The sequence below is a fragment of the Hydra viridissima genome, unplaced genomic scaffold (genome assembly GCF_058129835.1).
Source record: "Hydra viridissima isolate aposymbiotic clone 2 unplaced genomic scaffold, HvirCarnegie_v1 scaffold_11, whole genome shotgun sequence".
NCBI lineage: Eukaryota > Metazoa > Cnidaria > Hydrozoa > Anthoathecata > Hydridae > Hydra > Hydra viridissima.
The window spans coordinates 9633839-9659415 of NW_028324310.1; the positions used below are offsets into that span (position 1 = coordinate 9633839).

At 30.9% G+C, this 25577-nt stretch overlaps 2 protein-coding genes and 3 pseudogenes across 6 annotated transcripts in view; 4 read left to right on the forward strand and 1 right to left on the reverse strand.

Annotated features, from left to right (window-relative positions):
* Positions 1–25577, reverse strand: part of LOC145191419 (phosphatidylinositol 3,4,5-trisphosphate 5-phosphatase 2A-like) — a 401680-nt gene that overhangs the window by 159126 nt on the left and 216977 nt on the right. The gene's annotated exons all lie outside the window — the stretch shown is intronic.
* LOC149882068 (uncharacterized) lies at positions 1103–25430 on the forward strand (annotated as a pseudogene).
* LOC149882069 (uncharacterized) lies at positions 2164–3797 on the forward strand (annotated as a pseudogene).
* LOC149882070 (uncharacterized) lies at positions 8464–9492 on the forward strand. Its single transcript, XM_090067082.1, has 4 exons — positions 8464–8475; positions 8719–8881; positions 9242–9363; positions 9466–9492. The coding sequence occupies exons 1-4, from the start codon at positions 8464–8466 to the stop codon at positions 9490–9492; spliced, it is 324 nt and encodes a 107-aa protein (XP_089923208.1).
* On the forward strand, positions 15175–17019 carry LOC149882071 (uncharacterized; annotated as a pseudogene).

The following is a 25577-nucleotide window of genomic DNA, read 5'->3' on the forward strand; positions in this document are numbered from 1 at the left end:
TAGGTAACTTCTGCTATTATGAATTCATTTGGAAAAAAAGATAAAATTAAAATATCGAAAATGTCAGACATTGCCTTAACAGTTATAAGCACAGAAGAAATGATTAGAATGAAAACGTAAATGAGAATCACATATTCTAACCTGAAGATACTTGTAAGGTAAAATAACTTAAATTCAAACTTTAAATTGAACCAAATGAATTTGTGAATAAATTGTTGTTGGCATTTTTTATATTTCCATTAACTAATTTGATACTAATGCAAAACTGTACAAAAATCTTAAACAATTAGTTTATATCATTTTTGATTGTATGTTTCAGCAACTTATGAAAGAGCTGAAGAAAAGGTGAGAAAAGCTTTGAGTCAATCAGACATTAGCATATATAACGTTATATTTAGATTTATGATGTTATATTATTAAAATAACATATTTGTATTTTGATGTTATATTTAACGTTATACTTAACATGTTAAAATGATATTATATTTTCAGGAGTAAATTATTTAATTTAATCTTGAAACGAGGCCGTTTTAACTATAGGCCTCGTTTCAAGACTTTAAATATCTCTCGATAACATGAAGATGCGCGAGCTGTGACAATATATATATATATATATATATATATATATATATATATATATATATATATATATATATATATATATATATAGAAAGAAAAGCATTAGTTTAATACAAGCACACCGGTCTAGGCCAGCGACACTTGACCTTAGCCATTAGGTCTGATAAAAGACGATCTAATGTGGTAAGATTGTATCTTAAAAAGAAAATGGACCTAACTCATTATCTGGAACAATAATACGAGATGCTTGAGGTCTTGGCATTTTACAGTTTTTTAAATAAAAGACACTTATTTCCATTTTACAAATATTTTCAATTTAAAACTTTTCTTTAAAATAAATTTTAAATTTAAGGAAATTCTTAATAATTCAAGTTCTTTTGTTTAAAAATATTCCGAAAACAAAAGGACTTTTTAATTACTTTTTATTACGCTATGTAAAAGTTGCGCCTTTTACTATTTTAGTTTACGTACATAAAATACGATTCAACCCCTTTATATATAAAAGACAAAGAGTAGATATAACATGAAAGCTGTAAAAGTTACTTGTAATGGGGAGTCAAAAATTGTTGTTGCCATATCCAATGATCTAAATGCATTTATGGCAAATAGTAAGTGTACTTGATATAGTTTTTGAATGAATAAAATATTAATTAATAATACAACTATATACAGAGTTCCCAAAGTATATATGTATGTATATATAATAGAAATATTGTTTTTTTTAGTATGTTCTACTTTTAATGTTCAAAACATATCAAATTTAAAATGGCTTGGTTGCGCGGTAAACACTTAAACTTTTCCTGCAGTAATATGTGAACAATCAGTGGAAATGACAATAGAAGTTTCCAGTTTCAAAGACATTTCAAACAGCTATCCATTAAATGGGTTTTTAGCTCATTTAGAAGACTTCAACAATTCAGAAAGAAATGAAATTGATTCTGCTGTCAATATTGATCATTACATCTCCTTCAATCCCTCTCTTAATTATCAGTCACAATTACAATCATCGTTTAAAAATTATTCAGCTTGTTCTACAACATCATTAGCAAATATATCTATAGAAACTGACAGTAGTACTGAATTAGTTGCAGGCTCATCTAACTGCAATAGATCTCAAATAACCAAAAGAAAGGTGACTTTTTATTGTGCTAATTGTCCTTTTATTTCAAATACTTACACATTAATGAGAAATCATTTAAAATTACATGGTAATGGTGCGGCAGTGTTTTGTATTAATTGTTTTTCCAAATTTAAAAGTTCATATGGTTATCAAAAGCATATTGCTAATTGTGCTAAAGAAAATAATACTGTTGACATAAATAATACTGTTAATACTGAACCAAATATAAAAGTTGATCAAATAGTGTATGACAATGTTGATGATTTAAATAATGATTATCTTGGTATGTTAGCTTTACATTTGTAGTCTAAGTACAGATGTTCTCAGACTGTTTTAGATGTTATATTTTCAACTTAAAAAGAGCTATTTACTGACCCAATTTATGATGTAAAAAACTAAATGATTCCAATAAAAAATTATCAATGCAATATTCTCGTAAAAAATATTTTAAACATGTATTTTCTATGCCTACCATAAAGATTGTTGGTAAAGGATCAGTTGTTCCATTTATGATGATGCTAGAATTTTTATTACAATCACCTGAGATTAAAGAGTTTACAAAGGTATCAAACACACATCATCATATTAAATTATCTATTTATGCAGATGATATTGGCATTACAAATCCATTTGGTAAAGCCTATTCGAAACAAAAACTTTGGGTTATGTACTTTCAAATTCTTAACATTCCTGGAAAGTATAGAGGTAGTACATTATCTATTTTCCCATTGGTTTTTACATTTAGTAAACTTACTTAAAGATTTTAAAGAAACAATACAATTGTTATATACAGGCGTAAAAATAAGTATTGCTGGAAAGTTAATGACAGTTACAGCTGAGATTTTATACTTTTCTGGGGATTCTTTAACAGCAAATTCAATTAGAGTATTTAAAGAAGGATTTAGTCAAAAAACTGTTTGCTGCTGTAGGCGCTGTAATTCTACGCAGGCTGAAATGATTGAGTTTACAACACATGAAGTGTCTGATTTGAAATTTGCCTGAACATGTCATACGTTTAAATGAGTTGAATTCTGGGCTAAGTAAAACTGATCGAACAAAATGGTCAAGAAACTATGGTTTTGTTAACTTTAGTATTTTATCAGATATTCCGAATTTCGATGTAACCAAGCAGTTGCTTTTTGATCCAATGCATGATTTATTGGAAGGGGTTGTGCCGTTACATTTAGAATTATTTTTACTGTACTGTATACCAGAAAAGTTTTCCTTAGCTGATCTTAGCCAATGGCTTCAATCATATATATATATATCCTTCTGGTGTCATTTTACCTTCACTTAAAATCCGAGGACAATTTGGTAGTGGACAAGTATTAACTCTCTTTCGTGTGCTGTGTTCTTATTTATTAAAATTTATGGATTTATCTGATCCTCACCTTTCATGCTTAGTTAAACTTATACAAATAGTGCAGCTATGTATGTCTCTGTTAGTAACTGATATTTATATTAAGGACCTAAAGGTTTGTATTCAAGCACATCATTGCAGTTTCCTTCAATTAAATTCAAACAGTTTTATTCCAAAACTACATTTTCTTGTACACTATCCATCACAAGCATCTCTATTTGGGTCATTACGTGGACATCTCTGTCTTGCATTTGAACGTAAACATCAAGTAATAAAAAATTTCAGTCATTTTAATTTTAAAAACATTCCGTATTCAGCTTGCAAAGCAATGAATATAAATACAACTGGATTGTTTTTTAATTCTTTTGGTGAACGACGATGTGATGTTTAGGGAGAGGTTGATCAATTAAAATTTAAGGATGGTTTCATTTCAAGTGCAGTCATTAATGGAATTCATTATAAGCAAGGTGACATTGTTTCTGACACAAATGAAAATAAATTCAAGAATTCTATAAAATTCTTGAAAATTTCACAGAAAATGAAAAGCGTATTTTCAAAGCGCAGAAGTTAATTATTAAAAGTTCTTCTGCTTACAACACAGCTTAAATTTTGCCTGGTATTAAATATATAGAAGCAGACAGTCTTCTTTTTCCTTGGTGTGTTAATCAATTATGCTCTGATGACACAAATAAAATACTTTTGTTTCCACCAGCAATGCCCAATTTAAATTTTTTGTAATATAAACATTATTTTTTTCTGGAACTGTCCTTTATAAATTTATGTGAAATAGTTATTGGTGATAAACAATTAGTTACATTATTATGATTTCAGAAACAATAATTCTTCAAGAATTATTTTTGCGTCATAATTATTAAAAATGTGCTTTTTTAGTTAATATCAATAATATTTGTTCAGGGATAGCTTTATTATTTAGAAAAACTTTGTAATTGTAAATATTTTGTATTCTTTGGATTTTAAAAGTACCATTTCCTGAAGCTGGTATTCATAGCATTGAAGAATATTTTAATTTTTCAGTGATAGAGTATTTAAATGGAAAAAGTATTTCTATCAACGATATCAAAAAACAGTTAAAAACCTCCTTAATTATTGCAAGGATTTTCTGCCTCAAAGCCATGAGAAATGGGTAAGAAGAGAGTTTTTTGCACGTCTAAAGTCTTCAATGATAAGTCAATTTCCATTATGTATGGAGGACTGGGTGCGTTTATTTTGTTAATTTAACTTCATGAATATAATATAATACAGTTTATGTTTTCAATAAATTGTTTGCAACAATTTTTGTGTTGCCGATAATGTAGCAATATCATATAAAACAAAAAAACTTTTAGATATGATATTATTTTCAGGATAAGCTTTTAGGTTTAATAGCTAATACATTAGGACAGCAACAATGGACAAAGTCAAACAAGGCAAGTCCAAAATTTGGACAACTTTCTAAATCCAAAAAATCATCTTCTTAGTTGGCGTTAGTAAATTCAGCTGAACCTGTTTTAAAAAACTGTTACTTCATGTAGTTGAGGTTTGTATATAAATAGCTTTTAATTGTACAAAATTAAAATTTATACTATAAAATAGATTTATCAATAAATCTAATTATTGGTGTTGTGTTTATATAAAGTATTAAATTTAATGTATATTTTATATAATTCTTTTACTATTTTAATATTAACATTTGTATTCACAATACATATTCCTTAACAGATTGAGCAGCAGAAAAATTACCCTTCGACTCAAGTTTTGGCAATTTTAAATCAAAATTTAATTGAGCCCCAGATATTTAAAAGCCATCCGATTCGACTGCAATTATCTCCATTTCTTCATATAAGCGAGTTTTGTAGGCTTTATCCCATGTTTAAAGATTTTGAGCGTAATTCTAAAGAGTTTTGTGATATAGTTTTTTCCGAAGGGTCAGATTTTTTGAATTTAGTAAAGTTTCAAGGTGATGTTTCCTGTAATAAGTCTTCTTTCCAAGCTTTCCATTTAACTCAGGTAAATAGTAACATTATTTTTTGTATAGATTACTCTGCAATATAAATTTTTGATTATGAAATTGTTTAACAGTCTGATAATTATTGCATTCTGTGAATTTACTTATTCAATATTCTTTGCACCTCCTGTTTACAATAGCAAGTGTGACTCATGTTGTGTAGTAAAAATTAAACTTTAAAGAGTTAACTTTGTATTGTTTAATTGTGCAAATTTTGAAGACAAGGTTAGTAATTGTTTTACAATGTTATAGTATTGTTATTATAATTAAGTTTTTAATAACAATTAATTAAATAACATTAATTTAATAACAATTATTATAAATAATAATAAATAACATTAATTTAATAACAATTATTATAAATAATAATAAATAACATTAATTTAATAACAATTAATTTTTTTATTGTCCTAAGAACTTTAAAAATGGTTCTGACCAGTTTTGACTTTAGGCCAAGTCATTAATACATTATTATTATCCATTGTTGAGATGCATGTTGGGTTTTAGAGAATTTTTAGTTACAATTTGTTAGTTTAAGCTAATACTGATTAGTTAATGTCTTTGGTTTTTCATTATTCATATTTGGCCATTTGTCTGATATATTTTGTGTAATTATTCATTTTTATATTTGAAGGTATGCCCAAATATCGTCGACTGACAACAGAAGAAAGACTTCGCGCAGTGTTCTTGGCAGAAACAGGTGCAAGTTTAAGAAAAATAGCCAGAGAACTTAAAGCAACACCAATGGGTATTAAGAAAATAATTGATAAACATATCGAAACTGGTTCAACAGCTGATAAGAGGCGATCTGGAAGACCAAAGAAAACAACTCCACACACTGACAGAGTGTTAGTTCGAATGTCCTTGCAGGATCGTAGACTCACTGCCCCTCAACTCGGTCGAAAACTTTCTGAAGAACATGGGGTTACTCTGGCAACTCGAACTGTACGTCAGCGCCTTCTGAAAGCAGGTCTTCGTGGATGTGTGGCTGCAAAGAAGCCACTGCTTTCAGCTACAAACGTTCGTCGACGATTGGCATTTGCCAAAGCACACAAAGACTTGACAGTAGATGATTGGAAACATGTCCTGTTCAGTGATGAAAGTTCTTTCGAGTTGTTCCTTAGTTCCAAACGAGTAATTGTGCGAAGAAGAGTTGGTGAAAAATTCAGTAAAAACTGTATTGCGCCAACTGTTAAGCATGGAGGAAAGAGTGTAATGATTTGGGGGTGTATGTTTGGCTATGGGCTTGGGCACCTTTATCGATGTACTGGAAGTATGAACCAACACCAGTACATTGATATACTACAAAACATAATGTTTCCTTCTGCTAGTGCACTGTTTGGGCAACTTAACTCGTTCTTCTTTCAGCATGACAATTCACCATGCCACAAGGCCAAGACTGTCACAGATTTTCTTCGGCGTAATCAGGTGGCAGTACTTGATTGGCCTGCTCAGAGCCCGGACATGAATCCGATTGAAAATTTGTGGAGCGTTATGACAAAGAACATTGAAGGAAAGAGGCCATCTAACTTGTATAGTCTTTGGTTAATTTTGCAAGATGCATGGAACAATATTAATGATGTTACAATTACTCGCCTGTTTGAGTCAATGCCAAACCGTATGAAACTTGTTATTAAAGCGCGAGGTTACCATACTAAATATTGATCAAACTGCATGTTCTTGATACAGTGTTGTTTTTGATGATTCTGATAAATAAAAATTGTGTTTGCAACAATTTACAGTGTTTTTAATTGCTTAAAATAATAAATGTATGCAAAACTCAATGGTGTATACTTACTTTATGCCGCTATAGTATATATATATACATACACAAATATTTATATATTTGTATATATATAGGATTAGTTTATATGAATAGGTCAAGAGAATTATTTAAATATTGTGTTTATATTATATTATATATAACAGCTGTATGTATCAGATTTATTTAAATATTGTGAAGAAATTTATTGAAATGATATTATATCTGAAAATTATAACGTCATTTTTCAAGATATAACATCAATATAACAATAAATATTGTTGCTATATTGACGATATATCTTGAAAAATGATGTTATATTGTTCAGATATAACATCATTTTGATGTTATAATTACGTTATAATGATGTTATATCTGGAAAAAGGATGTTATATTTTAAAAATATAACATCATTTTGATGTTATAATGACGTTATATTGATGTTATAATGATGTTAGTTCGCGCAACTTTGTCGTTATATTTTTTTAAAATATAACATCATAATTTTTTAGTGTGTAGTTTACAAAATATTTAACTTATTTTATTAAATAAATAAATACTACATTTTCTTTGATAGCCTATTTTTTAAATGATTAAGTTGTATATAAAATATTTTTACACTTTCAGGCATTTAATAACCTCAAAGCAAATTTATTCAGACTCTGATACTGACAATGAAGAATGTCCTTCCAAGAAGTCAAATTTACTGCAAATCTCCCAGTCCGCCTCCAAGAATAAGTTCTACTATTTATATGCCTCCTGTTTAATATAATCCTTCCCACTCTACATCTATTCAATTTTCAAATTCTCCTGCTGCTCTTTCTGTTACCCACGTTTCACCTGCCATCTTCAGTATGCCTACTACAAGCTCAACCAGTCAGTGCACATTAGCTGCTCATGACACGACTCTTATTTCTGTAGGTGAAGTCGTTCCTGACAATGGCCGAGGTTAGAACAATATTAGATGTATTGAAAATCATATTTTTATTAAGTGTCTAGGGTGTATTCTGTACTCAATGATCTATTGATTTTGATGTATTTCTGCGTGTTTTATAATGTATTTTTTGAAATAAGTATTACTTGAAATAGCTAATCTGTGTGTCAAGCTTATCATCATTGTTGATTCATTGACATTTAGTTGTTCTGTATATGACATTGATTTTGTTTAAAATTTTTGTCAGTGATAATACCTTACAGCTCTCTTCTACAATTATTAATTCTAGCAGAATTAGCAGGGTTAACAACAGTAGCTAAATTTTTTAAATGCTCTGTTATTTTGTTTTTTAGGCTCCAATTTGAGACCATATCTGGAAGCAATTCTCAAAACTCTATAAGAAATTAAAGTCACACAGACTATTCATGGAAATATTTTAAATGCTTTGGTGCAACAAAGAAATGCTATAAGCCAAGCGTCACAACTTTCACGTGGTTGTATTCCTATAAAAGACCTCCACGACTTCCAGCTATTAAACAATCGACTGAAAACAGATGACAATATTTCTAAAGCTCTGGTTAGAGAACAAGTTATTGTTAGATTCCAGTATATATATCAAGCAATTTTTATAGTAGCTGTTTGTGCTGTTATAAACATTATTACATAAGTAGATATAATTTTATAAATATCTACTTATGTAATAATGTTTACAACAGCACAAACAGCTACTTTAAAAATTGCTTGAAATATATACTGGAATCTAAATTAATAATACTTAATTAAGTAGTTGATACAATTAAAAGCTGTAACAAAATGTAACTCAACCAGGCAATTAAACAAGTATATTACATTTAACACAGTGACTTATTATGAAATAAATTTTTATTTATTAGTGATTTTTGGTAAGTGTTACACTACTTCATGCTTAAATATAGTTATTAAGTAACTTGTAATATAGGTCGCTCATTTAAGCAGTCTTGGAGGAGGAAAGGTTTTTGAAGCTGTAGCAAGGATGATGCAAGCAGTGATGCCAGATAATAACCTAGCTCTGCAATTTAATTATAGTGGAATTAATAACAAAAATGGATTTAAGGGAACTGAATTTTTTAACATATTGTGCAGTAAGTATGCAACTGTATTTTCTATTTATTGCTGCTCAATATTGTAACACCCAATACTCTTTAAAGCCCTAATAGGTTTTGCTTCACTTCAAGACTAATTTCATAATTATGAAAATTAAAGATATCAGACTAAATAAGATTAGTCTACGTTTAAATGATAATATTGTAAGAACTGTGTGTGTTGGATTGTTTTATTTGATAATAAATGATAATATTGCATCACTATAATAATGAGTGAGTAGTAAGGTGTTTCACCATAGTTACGTACTGACAAATTTTATGCCAAAGAATTAGATTGTGTCTTTTGCAAATGTATATAAAGATAACAATAAGTGTTTATGGAACTATTATCTTTTTTAGGTGCTGTTCAGCAAAATGTGTTGACTTCAAGTGCAACTACAAAAGACATCGAGATAGCTGTAGGCAAATGGTTTACTGGAGCGCGAGATCGGGGTGGTAAACGTGCAGAGAGAACGAAAAAAGTAAAGTAACAAAAGCTTCAATCAAGAAAGAGAAAAAATTTAAATATAATAAATCAAACTACGAACGAAAAATTCTTTTTTTTTTTTATTTTTGTATTTCAGGTTGCAGCAAGTTTTTCAAGCGCTTAAAAAGTAAACCGGCCTATGAAAATTGTAGCTTAATTTTGTGTTCAAGTATTGCAGTGTGTTAATGCATAAGTGTTTTTATCAATAAACTGTGAATACTATAGCCTTTTTTGTGCTTAGGTGTTGCTGTGTGTTTATGCATAAGGTGCTAAAGAACCTATGAAATTTACTGCTTAATTTTGTATTTAACCTGTGACGTTTTGCAGAGTGTTTTTCGGTGCATGAAATTAGTAATTTAAGTGACTAATTTCATACAGAATTTTAAAATTCTGTATGAAATTTGGGTACAAATTTGTACTAGTTTTTGTATATTTTTCATATAATTTGAGCTATATGAAAAGTATACAAAATTCTGTGCACATTAATACACTAACAGCTTTATTGTTATAATTAATCATTTTAACTAATTGAAAATCGGAAAATTAACTGAAAAAAGCCGTGTATATAGAAATTTTTACTAAATGGTACCTTACTAGGCCTCACGTAGGCAGCCCACTTGGAACCCAATTCACCCCCAGCAACACTTTTCCTTGGGCGGGATATGGGCAACCCATTTGGGACCCATAAAGCTGCCCATTTGGTGCCCATATGGGGCTTAAAAGGACATGCTGGCTGGGTACTATTATAGATCAAACAGGTAACAGAAAGTGTATTTTAATATGTTGTAGAGTCTTTTATTTCAAATCAATTCATGTGAAAAAATTACATAAAAAGTTTAAAACCTAGTTAGTAGCACAGTAACAATCACTATCTTTGTTGTTTTGCTCTTTTGAACTTGATGGTGACTCATCTAATCAAAGAACTCTTTTTTCTGGTTCAACCTTTGGACCGCGTGTTTTTCGTTTTGCAATTGGATTTGTGCCTAAGCTTAGATTGTTCTTTAGAATCTCTAAAACGCATTCGTTAAGAAACATTACAATGCCTTCACCACCAGGATCTTTATTTTTTCCAGGAAGATGTTTTATCACCTCCGTTTTGTTCATAGAGTAGATTCCTGTTGCTCGAAATCCCGAAATTAAAGCTTCTGGTTGCAAGGTGTTTACTAACCTGTTTAAAAGCGTAGGCATGTGTTCTTTTGGAACAGCCCTTTTAATACGACTTTCTATTCTCCAATTTAGGGTTTTTCATAACTGTTTAACAGTAACAGTAAAACAGCAGTTTTTTGGTCAAAAATGAAAAACAGTAAACAGCTGTTTTTTCAGAACTGTTTTTACTGTTTTTAATGACTTTTTCATGTTTAAAAAATATTACGTATTGGTGATAAGTTAGTGTTTTTCCTTGTGTTTTTCAAAGAGAAGAAAGTAAAATCTTGGGTGTTTTTAAAAGTAACACATTTAACAGTACGTATTAAATCATTTTAATTTGATTTAAGAATACAATAACAATGCTTATATATTTCAGCAATGTCGTCAGTATGGGATTTTGCTACAAAACGAAAAAATCCAAAAACAAAATCTCTCGAAGGACAATGCTCGCGATGCAACAAAATCATTGTGTGTTCTGGAAATTCTACAACTACATTGAAAGCACATCTTAAGACACATGGAATTGATTTTGAAAGGTCAGCAGCTGGCACATCCAACGAAGAACCAACAGCAGAGAAAAGAACAAAATCAATTTTTGAATTTTTCAATCGAAAATCCCTCAAAGAAATAGTTACAGATATGGCAACTGATGGTATTTCAATTAGAGCAATAACTAGAAACAATTATATTCGTCAATCTATATCACGAGATGGTTACAAACTTGATGTCATGAAATTAATTATTGAAAATTTAAACGAGAAGAAAGCGAAAGTTGTTGAAATAATTAAGGAAAAACTTGCTAATGGAGCAAAATTCAGTATGTGCGTAGACGAATATACAACAATAAGAGGAAGACGATTCTTTGGAATTAATATACACAGCAGCGATGATGAAGTCACTATTAAAACTGGTCTTGTTCGCATTGTTGGATCTTGTTCTGCTGAAGACATGTTTGTCGCTATGAAACAACATTTAACTGAATTTGGAATTGACATGAACAAAGATATTGTTGGCTCAACTCAGGATGGAGCAGCAGTGAATAAAAAATTCATTAGACTTGTGGATATAATTGGCCAGTTTTGCCTAAACCATGCTCTACATTTGGGTGTCCGCAATACTTTATATAAGAAAGAGAATGAAATTGAGGAACACTATTTTGATAGCGATGAATCTGATAAAAGTGATTGCATTGATGATTGCCTTGATTTGCTAAATGATGACGACATTGAACAATCTGAAATTAGTTATCACAATTTGCTTAAAAATTCTCGAAAGCTTGTCAAATTCATAAAAAATTCAACAGTTCGCAACAAAATTTTGTTGAGTAAAGTGAAAGCTTTAACAGGACGTGAAATTGAATTACATCTTGATGTGAAAACTCGCTGGAATTCGATTCCAACCATGTTGGACTCGATTATTAAGACTGAAATGGCAATTCGAGAGACTTTATTTGAGTTCAATGCGACATACATTTTAGATTCAATTGATTTTATTGCTCTTCGTAATCTTTATGATGCTATGGAACCGATAAAACTTGTAGTTCAACGTTTAAGTCAGGAAGATGCAACATTAGCAAGTGCTGAAATAATTTTGGGGTTTATGTTTAAAAAATTGTCAATGATCAACAGCAAAATCAGTGAAGAATTGTACAATAACTTGAAAATCCGTACTGATGAAAGATTGAACAAGGATGTTATGAATCTTTTAAAGAGTTTAAAAGATCCTTCAAACACTCCAACAAAAGCAACATTGATATTTGCCGGTCGTCTTGCTTCTCGATTGTTTGAATTTGATGAAGAAACTGAAATAGATGAGTCGATACAACCCGAATCTGAAAATGTTAGTCTATCACTAAACGACGAATTAAACTTGCTTCTTCGTAAAGAACAACAACAACTGGATCAGATTTCAAATGGTTAAAATCGGAATTCACTCTTTATAAGAACACTGGACAACGTACAGAAAACCTTCAAAAACTATTCAATGCACTTTTAAGTATTAAACCAACATCAACTGACGTTGAGCGTGTTTTTTCAGTTTGCACAAATTTTTGCACAAAAATTAGATCGCGTTTGTCCGACGAATCACTTAAAGCTCTTGTTTTTTTAAAATTTTATTATAAAAAATGAAGAAAAAATTGTAGTTTGTATTCGAATAGCTGAATAAATAGTTAAAGTTTTTGATCCTTTAATAAAATTCAAAAATTGTGTTTTTTAATAGCTTTATTTATTTAGTCTGCTTCAAGTAAAGCTTCTAAATTTATTTTTGTAAACGACATTGACAAATATAAGGAAATTGACGTTTTTTGGTCCTTAACTTGTGTCATTATTTCAATTTCTTATAAAATTTTAAAAAACAGTAAAAACAGCTGTTAACAGCTGTTTTTTTTAAAATTGAAAAACAGTAACAGCTGTTTTTTCAAAACCACTGTTTTTGAAAAACCCTACTCCAATTTGAAAGTACAGTCCTCCACGACTGCTTTAATCCTCTAAAAACAGCAACATCTAGTGGTTGGCAGAGATGGGTTGCACAAGGTGGCATTGTTACAAACTTGATGTCAGGCTAAATCGTGGTTTAAATAACTTCGGGAGAAAAATGTGAACCTAGATTATCACCAATCAGCAATGTTGTTCCGGTTTTTAAAACAGCTATAGGCAAGAATATCTCCAAGAACCATCTGGTAAATGTTCTACCATCAAACCACCCATTATTTTCGCTATTCTTTCCATTCGTTCGCTTTCTTTCCATTCGTCCATTGATTTCAGCTCCAACACACTAAAAAAACTAACGGCATTATAACAGCATTTATGTACGCAGATTCTTTAATGCCATTATTAATGCTGTTGTAATGACGGATCCAAAGATATAATTGGAGATCAAACAATTTTGGCGTTACAATGGTGTTATATTTGTTGTTATGTTATGCTGTTATGTTATGGTGTTATATTTAAAAATGTTAGCTGTTATATTTGCTGTTATTTTTACTGATAGTTTTGCATTTATACTTGCTGTTATACTTAATGTCACACACGTGACAGCAAATATATCAGCAAAATATCACTGCAATGCTGCCACATTTTGGCATATTTAAATAAAATGTTTTGAAACTGCCAAATTAGTTTCTAAAGCGTTAGCACGAGCTGATAAAAGTAAAAAGTAAATAAAAATGAAAGCAATTAAATTTAATTTTAAAGAAAAATGCTTAAATATTTATTGCTAGTAATTTTTTAGAATTTTGTGCATCTAGTAGGTATATTTTATTTTATTTAGACTAAAAATTTTATCATCTTTATCATCTTATCAAAAATTTTATCATCTTTCTTTTTGTTATCTACATTAATGATTTGCCAGATACAAACAAAAACGTTTCAAAGTTATACGCAGATGATACCAAAGTTTTATCAATAGCAAATTCAGATTTGTGTTAAAGAAATACAGGATGACTTAAATAAATTATTTGAATGGACTCAAGACTGGTTGCTAAAGTTTAACAAAAAAAGTGTGTTGTAATGCATTATGGCTCCAACAATAAGAAACATCCATTTTTCATTAATTGTATACAACTTCAAGATTCTGAGTCTGAACGAGATCTTGGAGTTATTTTTTCAATAAATCTAAAATGGAAGAATCAAGTAACCATGACAATCAGTAAAGCAAATCAAATGCTGGGACGGATAAAGAAATCGTTTGCAAGTTTCGACTGTCAACTTATGAAATCTCTTTATTTAACGTTTATTCGCCCACTTCTTGAATTTGCTGTTCCAGTATGGTCTCCTTATATGAAAGGAGACTGTAATGCAGTTGAAAAAATACAACGTAGAATAACTAAACTTGTTTCATAAATTAGTTGCCTCAAATATGAAAATCGACTCATTGCCTTAGGCTTGACAACGCTAACTGAAAGAAGAAAAAGGGGAGATTTAATTCAACTATACAAACTTATGTATGGTATTGAAAAGATAAATAGTAGAGAACGTTTTCCACTTGTTAATAACTGTTTGCGAGGAAATTGTTTTAATACCATAAAGAATTCTCTAAACACCCTTCAAGAGAACATTTCTTTTTTAAAAGAACTGCAAATGCATGGAATTTACTTCCGACTAAAATTGTTACAGCGAAATCAGTTAATTGTTTTAAAGGAGCTCTTGATTGCTGGTTGAGCAGCAATCAGGCATAACTGCTGTCATAGTGTGCGTGATAACACACTCACTGGTTTTGTCCAGCACAGCATGAAATATTACTATTACTCTTACTATTTAATTCACCGTATCATTAACGATTTTTAATTTAAAATGAAAATTATCATTAGAAAATGCTCATGCATCTTAATATATGCATCTAAATAACATGCAAATTTTTTATTATGTTATGTTAAATTTTGATTCGAAATAATTTTATAGTAACACTAGGACACTTTACTTGCTTTCATAATAACATGTTAACATGTTATTATAAAGTCAAATGTCCTAGTCGTAGTATCATCTCAAATCAAAATCTAAAAATACTTAGCAACTTTATTCAAACTGTTAAAATAAAATTATAGCACCAAAATATTTGTCACTCCTTTTTTAGTATGATAATTTGAATTAGTAGATATGTAAAAAACGATTTTTAATAATATCAAGTTATATTTACACTATTTTATGTTTTAGTTCGTGAAACCTTTAATTTGCCCATGAAAGAAGAAATCAAGTGGAACAGTTGTAAAGTAACTGCTAGTAGCTTTGCTACTCTTCTCAACGAACAAAATTTAGAGCTTACGATTCAAGCTCCAAAACTTGTTGATATTTCCAACTCTCAACAAGTTGGCTTCTTATCTAATTTAAATAAAACTGACACAGCTCAATCATCACCATTATGCCAAATTTCATCCATTTTAAATGATTACGTAGATTTTGTGGTACCATCAAAGAATATAAATCTGATTTCTGAAAAGCAATATACTGCTGAAGAATGTAGTGTAAATGTTGTTCAGCCTCCAGTGAGACAACTATCTTCATCAGATCTGAAAACACCCCCGACACCACGAAAGGTGATAAACTATAACTGTTCTGTTTGTTATTGTAAAACTACGACGAATAGTTTTATGCTTCATCACTTAAAACTGCATGGCAACCAAGCAGCCGTTTTTTGTGAAATTTGTTTGTCAAAATTTAAAAGTCATTCAGGTTTCCTGGAACATTCCAAAAAATGTTCCTTTAACCAAATCAATACCTGTGCTATTGAAAATGAAGTAGAAAACGAGTTTGTGGTTCAAATTGGTACTACAAGAATTAACGAAGATTATTTAGGAGCTTTGGCATTAGATTTACGAGGAAAGCACAGATGTGCTCAAAATGTTTTAAACATAACTTTCAGTAATTTAAAGGAGATACTTTCTGTATTGAATGTTGACATAGAGGCATTAAAAGCAACTTGTGATAAACTGTCAACACAATATTTACGAGAAAAGGATTACAAGAATTATTTACAAAAGTGATTGCTCTGAATAACCAAGGCTGTTTTATTCCTTCCATTGAAATATTGTCTTTCCTATTACAATCTCAAGAAATTAATAACTTTACAGCAGTGAATGGGGACACAAACCACATGAAAATTGGAATATATTGTGATGACCTTGGAATAAGAAATCCTTTAGGAAAGGCGCGTAAAAAGCAAAAAATATTTGTATTTTACTTTCAGATTTTCAACATCCCTTCATTGTATCGCGGTAGAATGTCTACTATCTTTCCGTTAATTTTTACTTTAACTAAATGGGTAAAAGATAAAAATTTTTACAGTAATCTTTTCAGTGATTTTATTTCTTCGATAAGCCGGCTGAAAAATGGAATGGTAATTAAAGCTAAGGGTGTTCCCAAAAAAATTACAGTTGAAGTAGTATACTTCTCAGGAGACTCTGCAAATGCAATTGGAGGTTTTAAAGAAGGTTTTAGTGAAAAGACATTGCGTTGTTGCAGAAGTTGTAACTCAACCAGACAACAAATGAAAGATTTTTATAACCATGAAGAATGCAGTATTCGCAATGCTCCTGAACATATGAACGTTTAAATGAACTAAACTCTGGTTTAAGCAAGCTGATAAATTAAAATGGTCTAAATACTATGGCGTTGTTTCAAAAAGTATACTGTCAAACATTCCAGGATTTGATGTGACAAAACAGCTTTTATTTGATCCTATGCATGATTTGTTAGAAGGTCTCATTCCACTTCAGTTAGAGTTATTTTTGTTGTACGCCATTCAGAACAATTTTTTTACTTTGCAAGAAATAAATGATTGGCTGCAGCGGTTTAGATATGCTAATGGTATTGAAAAGCCTAATATGATTCATTCCTTAATAAAGATTCATGGTTGTTTTGGCAGTGGCCAAACGTTGACCCTTTCTCGTGTGATATCATTTTTTGTCTTAGAACGCATGGGTCAAACAGATGTTCATTTCATTTTTTTGTCAAAAATTATTCAGGTGCTTCAACTGTGCTTATCTCCTGTTGTTACTCCCCTTTTTTAATCTGATTTAAAAGCGTTAATTGAAGATCATCATTGTTTATTTTTGTATTTGTATCCTGATAAATTCATTCCAAAGTTACACTTCCTTATTCACTACCCTGCTCAAGCTGAACATTTTGGGGCTCTACGGGAACATATGAGTATGGGTAATGAAAGAAAACATCAGGTTGTGAAGAATTTTCAACAATTTAATTTCAAGAACATTCCCTTTTTAACATGTAAAACAATGGTTATTAATACCACAAGCAATTTTTTTAATGCAGCTGGAGAAAGACGTGGTGATGTATATGGACAAGTGGACGAGTTGAAGTTTAAAAAAGGCTCTATTATTTCTGCTAAAGTAAACGGCATAATTTACAAGACTAATGATATCATTTCATGCCTACATGAAAAAAAGTTGATATTCTACAAAATAGTACAAGCGCATATGTTGTGAATCTTCTGAACAAGTTCTTATTTATCCAGATACTTTGATATTTCCTTGGTGCGTCATACAATATTCTAATTCTTCAAGTTCTGTGAATGGCAGAATCAGTATTTTTCCTTTAGCAGTGCCAAATATAAGCTTTTTTAATATATGTATATAAGTTTATATTTTAAAGTACATAATAAAAAGGCCGTGTATAGAGTGCCGAAAGTCGGCACTTTAACGAAATTTGCTTATAGTGCCGGAAGCCCGTTTATTGGTTGAAAAAGTCACGTGTCAAAACAAATTTCGATTTCATATATTTTAAATTTAAATCATTGGGAAAATATTTGAACTAAAGGTAGAATTCCCTTAAAAACTACGTAAATTTTCAAAATAGAGTACATCCGTTACAGGTCAACTATTTGAACTTTTTTTATTGTGATTTGAAAATACCTATTTTAGGGCTTTTCTGCCCTGGAAGTCGTTGTCCTTGTTTTGCTATATTTAGTGAGAATAAGCAGAGTGAATTTTCTGATTTTTTCAAAGATTCCCCTTAAAAACTACAATGAACATAATTGTATTTATATGGATGAAAATTTCTGATCTAAATAAGCTTGTGGAGGCATATTTTACCTAATATAATGTAGTATTTAAGGGGGAAATTGTGCAGTTTTTTGTTAGACTTAGTTAGCAAGCCTCCTTATATATCATACTACGCTGATTTCTGATATAATAAGAAAAAAATTTAGAACTTATAGCCAGGAATGGAGAGAATTTTTATACTGATCTTCTTTAACTAAAAAATGGTAAAATGGCTATAACTGGTACCTTTCTGTTCATTTTGTGCTCATAATCTCATCAAGTATGTATATTCCTTATTTTTAGTGTTTAAATAAAATAATAGTATGGGAAAACCGCAGTTTAATTTTAAGAATTCTGCTGGTAGAAAAAGAAGTAGAACAAAAACAAAGCAAGAAACCCGAGCTGAAACAACTGTTTACAGAGAGGACATAAGAGCTAAAGAAAATCAAGTATCAGAGGCAGTAGATTGGTGCACAGAAAATAAAAAAGCAGACCAGTTGTGCTTCTCTCAGATGATCATTCGTTGCGGTTTGACTTTAAAGTTCCTCATTTTTTGCGTGAAAAGCAAATCAATTTATTTGTGTCTCCACCTGATACTACTGGAGTCGCACAGCTACTAGACCAAGCACCAAATCAACAGCTCCATCGATATTATAATAACACGCAAGACGAGCTCTTTTCCTCTTTCCAGACAATATATTGAGAAAGGTTCATGAATATCCCAAAAATAATGTGGAACAATTGGGCATCCACTGCCAATATCGTAGCAGCTGCTAAGAGAGTTGGTATAAGTGAGAATGGTCTTAATGTTGACGATATGCAACAGGATAAATTTGAACAAGCAGCTCTCCTTATAGAAAAAACTGATGATATTATCTACAATCTTCTACTCCTAAGAAAACAAGTGTGATCTCAAAAGACGGACCCTCGGCAACAACTCCAAGATCACAATCTAAAGTCGCCCAAACAAAAGGAAGGTATGGTTCAGCGGAATATTTGAAATCAATGTATGAAATGTCAAAATCATTCATTGAGAGAAGCCTCAATTATTTGACTCAGAGATGTTTTTTTAGATGAAATGTATGTTTATTGTGTCTCTTTTTCAGAATATTTTATGGTATTCATATTTTTTTTGTCATTTTATGTTATTCAAAAAATATTTATTGCTGTTATTAAAGCTGTACTTAAATTTATAATTCTTTTTTATTAAACTGTTTTAAATCTATACTTTTCTTATCATTTTTCATATTTCCTATTATTCAAAATATACATTGTTGTTGTATTAAAAGCTTGATTTCCTATTTTAAAACTAGTGACCCCTTAAAAACTAATTCCATAGCACTTCGAAAAAAATATAAAATAAACATCTTTAAGAGTTGGTAAATTAGTAAATATTACATTGGTGGATTAGAACAAGTCTAACATTATCTAGAAATATGATAATTGCAAACTTAAAATTTAATTATTAAACAGTAGGAGGTCATAATGCATAAAATTGAACTATTTTTAACACTAAAAATTTGATTTGCATTCTCATTTGAAAAATTTCATTTCATTCATACTGTCAACTAGTTTTGCATGCAAAGATACATTTTTATCATTTGAAGATTTAAAATCAGCTCCACAGATTTGAAGCTGATAGAAAAACCATTCCAAGAAAAGCTGCTATAATAGCTCCACAGATAAAGTATTATTATATAAAGTATTGTTGTATACAAGGAAATTTTACAAATAAAGTCAATGGAAAACGTCAAACTTTGTTAGTACTTTTTTTATTTTTTAACTTTGTTATTATTAATGAAGAATTTATCATAAATAAAGGTTTAAAAAAACAAATTGATAACTTATTTATGCATAGCAAATAAACAAAGTTCTAATTTAAATGCCTTATTTCATCAAAGGATAGCATATTTATTTCATGAAAAAATAACCGATTTTGAACATGTTTATTATAGAACTTATAAGAAAGAGTGCCCATTCTTCTTAATTTTTAAAGCATCAGAAGATGGTGGATGAATATATATTTGTGGAGCTATTATAGCAGCTTTTGTTGGAATGGTTTTTCTAGCAGCTTCAATTGTTTTGGCGTCACGAACCCACAACTCCACAAAATGAGAATCTTCGTATTTCTTAATAACTGATTTTAAATCTTAAAATGATAATAATGTATTTTTGCATGCAACATAGTTGACATCTTTTAAGTATGAGTGAAATGAAATTTTTCAAATATATATAGTTCAAATATTTTCCCAATGATTTGAATTTAAAATATATAAAATCGAAATTTGTTTTGACACGTGACTTTTTCAACCAATAAACTGGCTTCCGGCACTATAAGCAAATTTCGTTAAAGTGCCGACTTTCGGCACTCTATCCACGGCCTAATAAAAATTTGTTAATTTTATTATATTTTTTATTTTTACAGCAGAAACACATTTAAAATGTGAAAATATTGTTTGAATAAAGATTCAAAGGAAATTCAGATTTTAATATATACAGCTGCGGACAAAACTACGTGAACGATTGCAAATAGTTTTTTTTAATGAAATTTTCAATGTCTTAAAATAAGTTTATAGTTTAATACTATATATGGTTGGATAGAGCGTTTTTTGCTCTATAAGACTGTGTAAAGTGTATTCTCTAATAATTTGTTTAAAATTAAACATATCTAAATGTTCAAAAAGCATCAAATATTTTGCGCGACAAAACCACGTGAACGATTATACAAACGTAAAAGAATAATTTTACTAACATCAACAAATAATAGATTCTAAAAAAAAACAAACATTAATATTTAGTTGCATAGCCTTTAGAATCGATAACGGCCTTGCACCGTCTTGGCATAGATTCTACAAGAGTTTCTAGTAACTGTTTTGGTAATGCCTCCCATTCATACTGTACGGCTCGAAAAAGTTCATCCGGTTTTTGAAATTTGCGACCTCCCAAGCGTCGCTCAACTTCAATCCATAAATTTTCGATTGGATTTAAGTCGGGAGATTGGGCAGGCCGCTTCAAAACTGTTATGCTATTATTTATGAGCCAATTTTTTACAGTCAAAGCTGTATGTTTAGGGTCATTATCATGTTGATAAACCCAATTGTGAGGCATTTTTTCTAAAGCGTGTGGCAACATTTGATTAGATAATATTTCCCTGTACTGTAGTTGGTCCATTATACCGTTTATACGGTACAACGGACCAATTCCAGCCCAGGAGAAACACCCCCAAACCATTATATTGCCACCCCCAAATTTTACAGTTCCTATTGTATACTCTTTTGCAAATCTTTTACCTACTGGACGCCTAACATAACCTCGACCGTCGCTGCAAACCATGTTAAACTTACTTTCATCCGACCACAAAACTGTTTTCCAATTTTCAACCGTCCAGTTTAAGTGATCTTTAGCGAACTGTAGGCGATCTTTGACGTGCCTGGGCTTAAGGAATGGTTTCTTTGCAGGTCTGCGCCCATAAAGACCTCCTTCGTTTAAACGCCTTTGAATCGTTCGTGTGCTTACGTTTTCCATGCCTGTTTGCAGACGAATTTCTGGGGCTGTCAAATGTGGATTCTCAAGAGATTTTCGCACAATTTTTCGATCAGTACTAAAAAATAAAATGTTAAACATTAAAATTTACATTAACATTAATATTATTAAGATTAAATATTAAAAAAAATAAAATTAAAGGAATATTACCGCTTATCCGTAATACGTGGACGACCACCTTTCTTAACGATCTTTTTGCTCTTTTCTCGGTGTATAATTTTATGTATTCCACCTTTTGACATCTTCGCATGAGCTGCAATTTGCCCAATGGACCATTTTTCTTCTTTGCGCAAACGCAAAACCAAGCTTTCAATTTTTGAATCAGTTTGACGAACCATTATAGTTTAATTTTTTTAATTTTTTGATGTTAAACAGAATAATCTTGAGAAATTTAAATGATTGTAAGTTCTTAGAATAACAAAACCACATGAACGATTTTTAAAAGCACTGATTTCGATGTGAATATAATATAATTTGCATCAAAAATGACGCTTTTATAAATCGTTCACGTGGTTTTGTCGCGCAAAATATTTGATGCTTTTTGAACATTTAGATATGTTTAATTTTAAACAAATTATTAGAGAATACACTTTACACAGTCTTATAGAGCAAAAAACGCTCTATCCAACCATATATAGTATTAAACTATAAACTTATTTTAAGACATTGAAAATTTCATTAAAAAAAACTATTTGCAATCGTTCACGTAGTTTTGTCCGCAGCTGTATATTTTACCCTTTTTTTGTATGTTCAGAAAATTTTATTTGAAATACTTAAATCTATTGTATAACTCTTGCACTTTATTTTATTTTTTGGCTATTAAACTTTCATAAATGTTGGCATTTTGACATGACACAATTATACAATAAATATGTGTTGCAATAAAAATCACTAATAATGTTCTTAAAAAGATATGAACATTTTCTAATATGGTTCTTTCATATATAACACAATATAAATACTTTTGAAATTTGAATACAAATTATATAAAATTTATATTATAAAATTTATCTAAACCTTATTGAAAACAATATAATATTATTTAATGTATGTTGCTTATAATAAGCTCTGATTTTTAATATGCCACCATGAAACACCTTAAATTCTAAGTCTCAAAAACCATTTAAACAATCGCCCCACTGTGATTTACCTAATACATCACACACTTTACTGTTATATTTATTATGTCAGACATTCTGGCTACTTAGCAATCCATACCGGAGGATGAATCGGAATCCGAATTGCAGGAACATGTATTTGATTCTGACAGTGATGAAGATTTCATTCCTCAGAACATATCAAGTGAATCTGAAGACTCAAAAGGAACAAATCCAGAAGGTAAGTAGTTATGTGTATTTATTTGTTCTTCCACACACTGAGTTAGGACCTGTGCACACTAGCAGAATTCTGGCTGAATAGCCATCTGGATATTCTTGCCGCAATACAGGCTGTACCTGCCCGCTCATGCCTGAAGCTCCGTTCTGTACCTGAGCGGGCAAGTATGGGCCGGATTGTTGTGAGAATATCCGGTCGGATATTCCGCCGCTAATCCAGCCAGTGTGCACGGACCCTTACAAAACAAAAATTCTAAATATTCATCAACTTTTTTCCAGATATTCCAAGCACATCAACTGGGGATCGGGCTCATGCAGTTATGTTGCCTCGTGACCATCCTCCTGGTCGTGGACAGAAAAAATCAGCAAAACGTCTTAGAAATGAAAGAACAACAGATAACGATGGCGGCGAAGGTTATGCAACAACAAACACCAGAAAAGGCGAATCTGACGGAATAATAGTTTCAGCGGATGGTATTCAATGGAAACCTGTTGAAATTGGAGAACATTTGCCTGGTAGGCGTGACAGCCAAAATATTGTTCGAGAAGCACCTGGCCCTACAGGATACGCCAGAAGAAATATCATTATCGATAGTCCTTTGAGCGCATGGCGTTTATTTTTTGATTCATATATATTGACACATAAAGAAATGTAGGCTTGCAGAAGCATGCAGGATCAATAATTCACAGTTTACTCTATCTGATGAGGAGCTAGATGCATTCATGGCGATATTCTATGCTCGTGGAATATCTGGCACGAACCGTCACTCGATTAGCAGTATTTGGTGTAATGACTGGGGAATACCGTTTTGCAAAGCAACAATGTCTAGGGACCGCTTTGTTGAAATTATGAGGTTTCTCAGATTTGATGAGAAATCTACTCGATCGGAGAGACTGCAAACGGACAAGTTTGCTCTATTTTCTACTGTGTGGGACAGGTTTATTGAAAATTTTATTGCGTGTTACAAACCTGGCCCATACATAACGGTGGATGAGCAATTTTTCCCAAGCAAAACTAGGCCTCCATTCACGTAATACATGCCTTCCAAACCAGATAAATATGGCCACAAATATTGGCTAGCTATTGATAAGGATAGCAAATATCTGGGAAATGGCTTCCCTTATCTAGGCAAAGATGACACACGCCGTGCTGAGGACCGTTTAGCTGACCATGTGGTAATGAAGTTATTGGACCCGTTTTTGAAAAAAGGTCGCGATGTTACAACCGATAATTATTTTACTTCAGTAAAATTAGCAAAACAGCTAAAAAGCAAAGGAACAACCATCGTGGGAACACTGAAGAAGACAAGGCGAGAAGTGCCTAAAGAAATAAAATCCATGAAAGAGGAATTGTACAACACTAAAGTGTTTAGAAATGAGGACAATTTTACGCATACAGTATATCAAGGAAAGGTCAACAAAAATGTTGTCATTTTGAGTTCCGTCATTCAAGATGTTGTTGTTGCGTCTGATTCCGCTAAAAAAAACTCCAGAAATGGTAAAGTTTTACAATTAAACAAAATGTGTAGTAGATGTAGTGGATCAGATGGCACGAAAGTATACCACACGAACATGAACAAGGAGATGACCTGTTCATGCATTTGAAAATGCCTTAGACTTTGCGGATATAAATGCATGGATAATATTCAAGGAGATTACTAACACAAAAATGTCACGAAAGGCATTTTTGCAAACGCTTGTGAGAGAGTTGAGTGGTCCTTATGTCACAGGATAGGGAAAAGGGTTCCACGTTCCAAGTTTTTACATGCTCAGAAGTGATGGTTCAAACAAAATTTTGCGAGATCAAAGAAAAATGCAAGAAAAATAGATCTGTCGGCAATCGTAAGACTTGTGGTAAGTCTTTGTGTGGGCAATATACTGCCATTAATCAAAGGCAATGCCTAAAATGCGAAACACCAAATGTTTAGAAGGTGAATTCTGCGCCATATTTTCATTTTTATGCTCCTCCACCTACATTTTCTCTGCTTTTTGATCTTCAGTTGTTGTTTATATGTGTGCACTTAAATAAAATAAAATGTTTGAAAAACATCTATTATAATTATTGTTATTTTCTGTAGAAAAATAAGAAAAACAGAAAAAAAACAATCAAAAGCATTACTGTTGGATCTCACAATAATAATACATTACAGAAATTATAATTATTAATAAATAACCAGATATAAAACTTTAAAAATAAACGAAAACAAGCAAGGAGTCAAAAAGACTCCTTTCAGTAGTCCTAGTGTTAAGTCTGACGATCTGCTCGATGAGTTGAAGATACCTGCAAAGTATGGTCCGCAAGTGCTTTATAACTCAACACAATATGGCGGTCGTAGTAGATTAGGATGCGAAATGATCAACACAGATATACGGACGATTAAAGAGGTTTTATGCGTTATTGTTTGCATTTACTACTTGTTGGACCTCTCTTATCCGTCTTCTTTTTCAGAACTAATGGGCCTTTTCCAAGAGATGTTACTAAATGAACATTTCGAAAAAAAATCAAAGAAGACTTATTCTTATATCACATGTATAAACAGTTAATTTTTGTAATTAAGTAATTCTTTAAATTTTTTATAAAATATTTCATTTTATATAATTTTTTTATGCCTAACGATTAAGGGATATAAAGCTTTTTTTTGAAATTACAAAAATAATAAACTGATTTTATAAATTTTTGATAATTGACAC

Excerpts from the sequence above, each read along its gene's own strand:
- LOC149882070 (XM_090067082.1), top strand. Across the intron at positions 8,882-9,241 it reads ATTTTTTAACATATTGTGCA|GTGCTGTTCAGCAAAATGTG; the intron begins GTAAGTATGCAA and ends TATCTTTTTTAG. Across the intron at positions 9,364-9,465 it reads GTGCAGAGAGAACGAAAAAA|GTTGCAGCAAGTTTTTCAAG; the intron begins GTAAAGTAACAA and ends TTTGTATTTCAG.